The 3567-nt window shown below is 45.6% G+C and overlaps 2 protein-coding genes across 2 annotated transcripts; both read right to left on the reverse strand.

Annotated features, from left to right (window-relative positions):
* Positions 1–359: 359 nt before the first annotated feature.
* On the reverse strand, positions 360–828 carry LOC122545919 (histone H2A, sperm-like). The gene has a single exon (XM_043684789.1). The coding sequence runs from the start codon at positions 811–813 to the stop codon at positions 421–423; it is 393 nt and encodes a 130-aa protein (XP_043540724.1). The 5' UTR covers positions 814–828; the 3' UTR covers positions 360–420.
* Positions 829–1742: 914 nt separating this feature from the next.
* Positions 1743–2230, reverse strand: LOC122545918 (histone H2B 1/2-like; the record flags this gene model as incomplete). The annotated part of the gene is made up of 1 exon (XM_043684788.1): positions 1743–2230. A coding segment is annotated over one exon (332 nt), but the record flags the coding sequence as incomplete, so codon positions are not given.
* Positions 2231–3567: the final 1337 nt, after the last annotated feature.

Here is a 3567-nt window from a genome sequence, read left to right on the forward strand (position 1 = left end):
GGAGAAAGTAGCATGGAGTACAATAGGTGAGTGGGGGAGGGGATGAAGGTGATAGGTTAGGGAGGAGACGGTGGAGTGGATAGGTGGAAAAGAAGATAGGCAGGTAGGACAAGTCATGGGGACAGTGTCTAAATTACGGAACCTTACGATCTTACATTCTACAAGCACGTGATGAAAACTAGTGCATACAAATAAACCTGGTTTTTAATTTTATACACCCCAGTCCAACATCAGTATCTCCAAACCACAAGTATTCAACAACAAGGCAATAGTAATTGACCGATCTCAGGTTCAAAGTTCAAGCTTATCCACGTTAAAAGTAAAATAAACCTGACAGAGATGACAGTGTAGCTCCTTTTACAGATGCTGTGAGTGGCTCTTAAAAGAGCCTTTTGGCAGTCAGATCCAAGAATGTCCGCTTCACTTTTTAGCGGCTCCCGCAGCAGCTGTTTTCTTGGGCAGCAGCACGGCCTGGATATTAGGCAGCACCCCGCCCTGAGCGATGGTCACCCCTCCCAGCAGCTTGTTGAGCTCCTCGTCGTTGCGCACGGCCAGCTGCAGGTGCCTGGGGATGATGCGGGTCTTCTTGTTGTCCCGGGCCGCGTTGCCGGCCAGCTCCAGGATTTCAGCCGTCAGATACTCCAGCACCGCAGCCAGATAGACCGGCGCTCCGGCACCCACACGCTCAGCATAGTTACCCTTTCTCAGGAGCCTGTGAACACGGCCCACCGGGAACTGCAGGCCTGCCCGGGACGACCGAGACTTCGCCTTGGAACGAGCTTTCTCACTGCCTTTCCCTCCTCTTCCAGACATGGTCACAAGTATTTTCAGAGAGAATGCTGCACTCCGCCCACATTGCCATCCTAATATACCTTCGGGAGGAATGGTGGGGGCGGCCATTTCTGATTGGTCCTATTGTCCAGCCCCGCCTAATGTTGTTTCAATTCCCAATCAGATATCTGCCTCATTCCCCAATCCGGGGAGGGCACGGGGAGGAGGGCGGAAAGTACCGGCACCAAATCATCAACCGCTTTTTTTTTCACAATTTGAAAAGCCCGCCAATATTTACCAACAAGTGGAGAGGTTAAATAGAAGAATGCACGAATTCTCGAGACAATTTACTTTTACATGAAAAGTGTACCGTTTATATTAACTCTCTACCTCATTCCCTGGCCTATTCGAACCTTCCCATTTCTGATCTTGAATTGGGATTTTGTAAACATTAAATACAAGCGGAAACAAAAAAGGCGCCAAACTCTGCAACTAATCATTTATTTCACATTTCAACAGCACCCCGATATACTGACAAAACATGAGATTACGACCTCCAGCGTAAGTGCATTAATAGTGAACACGATCGTTCGAGGATATTTTAAAGTTGCCCTCCCTATTGCACACGATGATAGATCAGTAAAAGCTTCACATTTGCTCTGCTACTTCTGCAGCTGTTTTAGTCTCAGTGCATTTTGCAAGGTTCTACGTCCGGACAATACCCGTGTGGAGGTTTGGAAATTAAAAATAAAGTAAAACCGGACACAGAGACCTTTCGTTTTGCTTGCCGGGGGCACTTTGCAGGTTCGTGCGCCACCGGGGCTTGTAGCTCCTGAACTGATCAAATAACAAAGAGTAACACGGACACATACGTGCAGCTGAAAATGACTCATTGGCGTTTAGCATATCTCTCCCCAGGCAAGGACTGCGGGATATACAAGACCACATGCGTGAATAAGACGTACACCGTCTCAGCGATCACTCATGAGTTTATAAACAACAAATACCGCAAACATTAATAGTACATACTCCAAAACAATTGGTTCAACTGTCTCGGGGAAGGTGTGGGTGGCTCTTAAAAGAGCCTTTGGGGTGTGGACGTGTAAACTTCAATGCAATGCGGTCCTTCACTTGGAGCTGGTGTACTTGGTCACCGCCTTTGTGCCCTCCGACACGGCGTGCTTGGCCAGCTCCCCGGGCAGCAGCAGCCGCACGGCGGTCTGGATCTCCCGGGAGCTGATGGTGCTGCGCTTGTTGTAATGGGCCAGGCGGGAAGCCTCCCCCGCGATGCGCTCGAAAATATCGTTGACGAACGAGTTCATGATGCTCATGGCCTTGGAGGAGATGCCGGTGTCGGGGTGAACCTGCTTCATCACTTTGTAGATGTAGATGGAATAACTTTCTTTCCTGGTCCGCCTCCTCTTCTTACCGCCCTTCGCTGGCGCCTTCTTGCCGCTCACTTTCAGACACAGAATAAGGGAAAGCGGGCTCGGAGCTCCCTTTTTATAGACCGACGGTGTCAGCAATGCTAATGAAGGATGGGGGAAGGCCTACCTCCTGATTGGCTACATTGTAGGCATGGTAGCTTCTGTCTGATTGGTTAGTTTGGGACTCAATGTGAATCTGGGAAAATCTGCAATACCATCGGAAACACAAACCGAAATTTTGTGAAGGGATCAAATTCCGAGCTCACTCTAAAATGTGAGATTCTAATTGTAATGTATTCTGCATCTTTTGATAATGGTTTTCTTTTCTCTTCCATTTTAAAATGGCATCACATTTGTTGTCAAGTGAGAAAATGCACTGCAATCTGACAGGGAGTGTGTTTTACTCCTGGAAGTGATGGAACTACTTGACAAATGCATCGCGTTGGAGGAACATGGGAGTTAAGCAATGTTCTCTTTTGCTTGTTTCTTGCTCTACACTCTGAAGCTGAAGGACATTCTATCATCATCTACTCTGTAAACTCCCTTCAGTTATCTTTTCCCCTATTCTTCAAATCTCCAATGAGTATCAACCCAGGTATTCATACATTACTCAGAATAGCTACCAGCGTGTGTATGATTGTCAGATCTACTCTGATTACCTGAATGAGTAAAGGGAACTGACGTACTGTGACTTGTGCCTTTTGCTTTCTGTTGACAACATGAATTTTACTCCCTGACTGTTTGTTTGGCTCCTCAATCCTGAAATCTTACTTTGCACTACATTAGAATACATATTATTTGGTGCATTTCAGTTTCTAGCAGATTTTTTTTTTCATTATGAACTTTGCTATGTGGATTTTCTCTGAACTTTATTTGATCACAAGTCATTTGTACTCACTCTGAACTGGTCACTGTTATTTAAGGACTATTTTGAACATGATACTTGTGCGAATTTTAATTGTGACAATCTTGTGTTATTTGTTTTATCACTGTGATTCCCTGCTTACACTGTGAGATAGTGTTGTTCAGAATTTCAGGTTGGTTAAGGGTTAGTTTACCTCTCGTTATTGGAAGTGTAAAACGGGAGTATGGTTTTGGATCTGCCCATGTGAGCTTTCGGGAGGTGAATGATTATTATTCTCTCACAATCTGTCCCTGTCAGTTTTTGCCATCTGAATGTGTGAGTGTAGTTGTATGTCTGTACCTGTCCGTTCTTCCACAGTGATTACATTAGTGTAATTATCACAATCCCAGAATGTCTCTGATGTGAGAATATGTTAGGCACTGCAATGGTAAATAACCTATCAGTCTTTGCTATGAGACTGTTTGACTGGCTTTATCAATCTGTACCCGTTTCTTTCTCCTCAAT

The sequence above is a fragment of the Chiloscyllium plagiosum genome, unplaced genomic scaffold (genome assembly GCF_004010195.1).
Source record: "Chiloscyllium plagiosum isolate BGI_BamShark_2017 unplaced genomic scaffold, ASM401019v2 scaf_100524, whole genome shotgun sequence".
Taxonomy (NCBI): Eukaryota; Metazoa; Chordata; class Chondrichthyes; order Orectolobiformes; family Hemiscylliidae; genus Chiloscyllium; species Chiloscyllium plagiosum.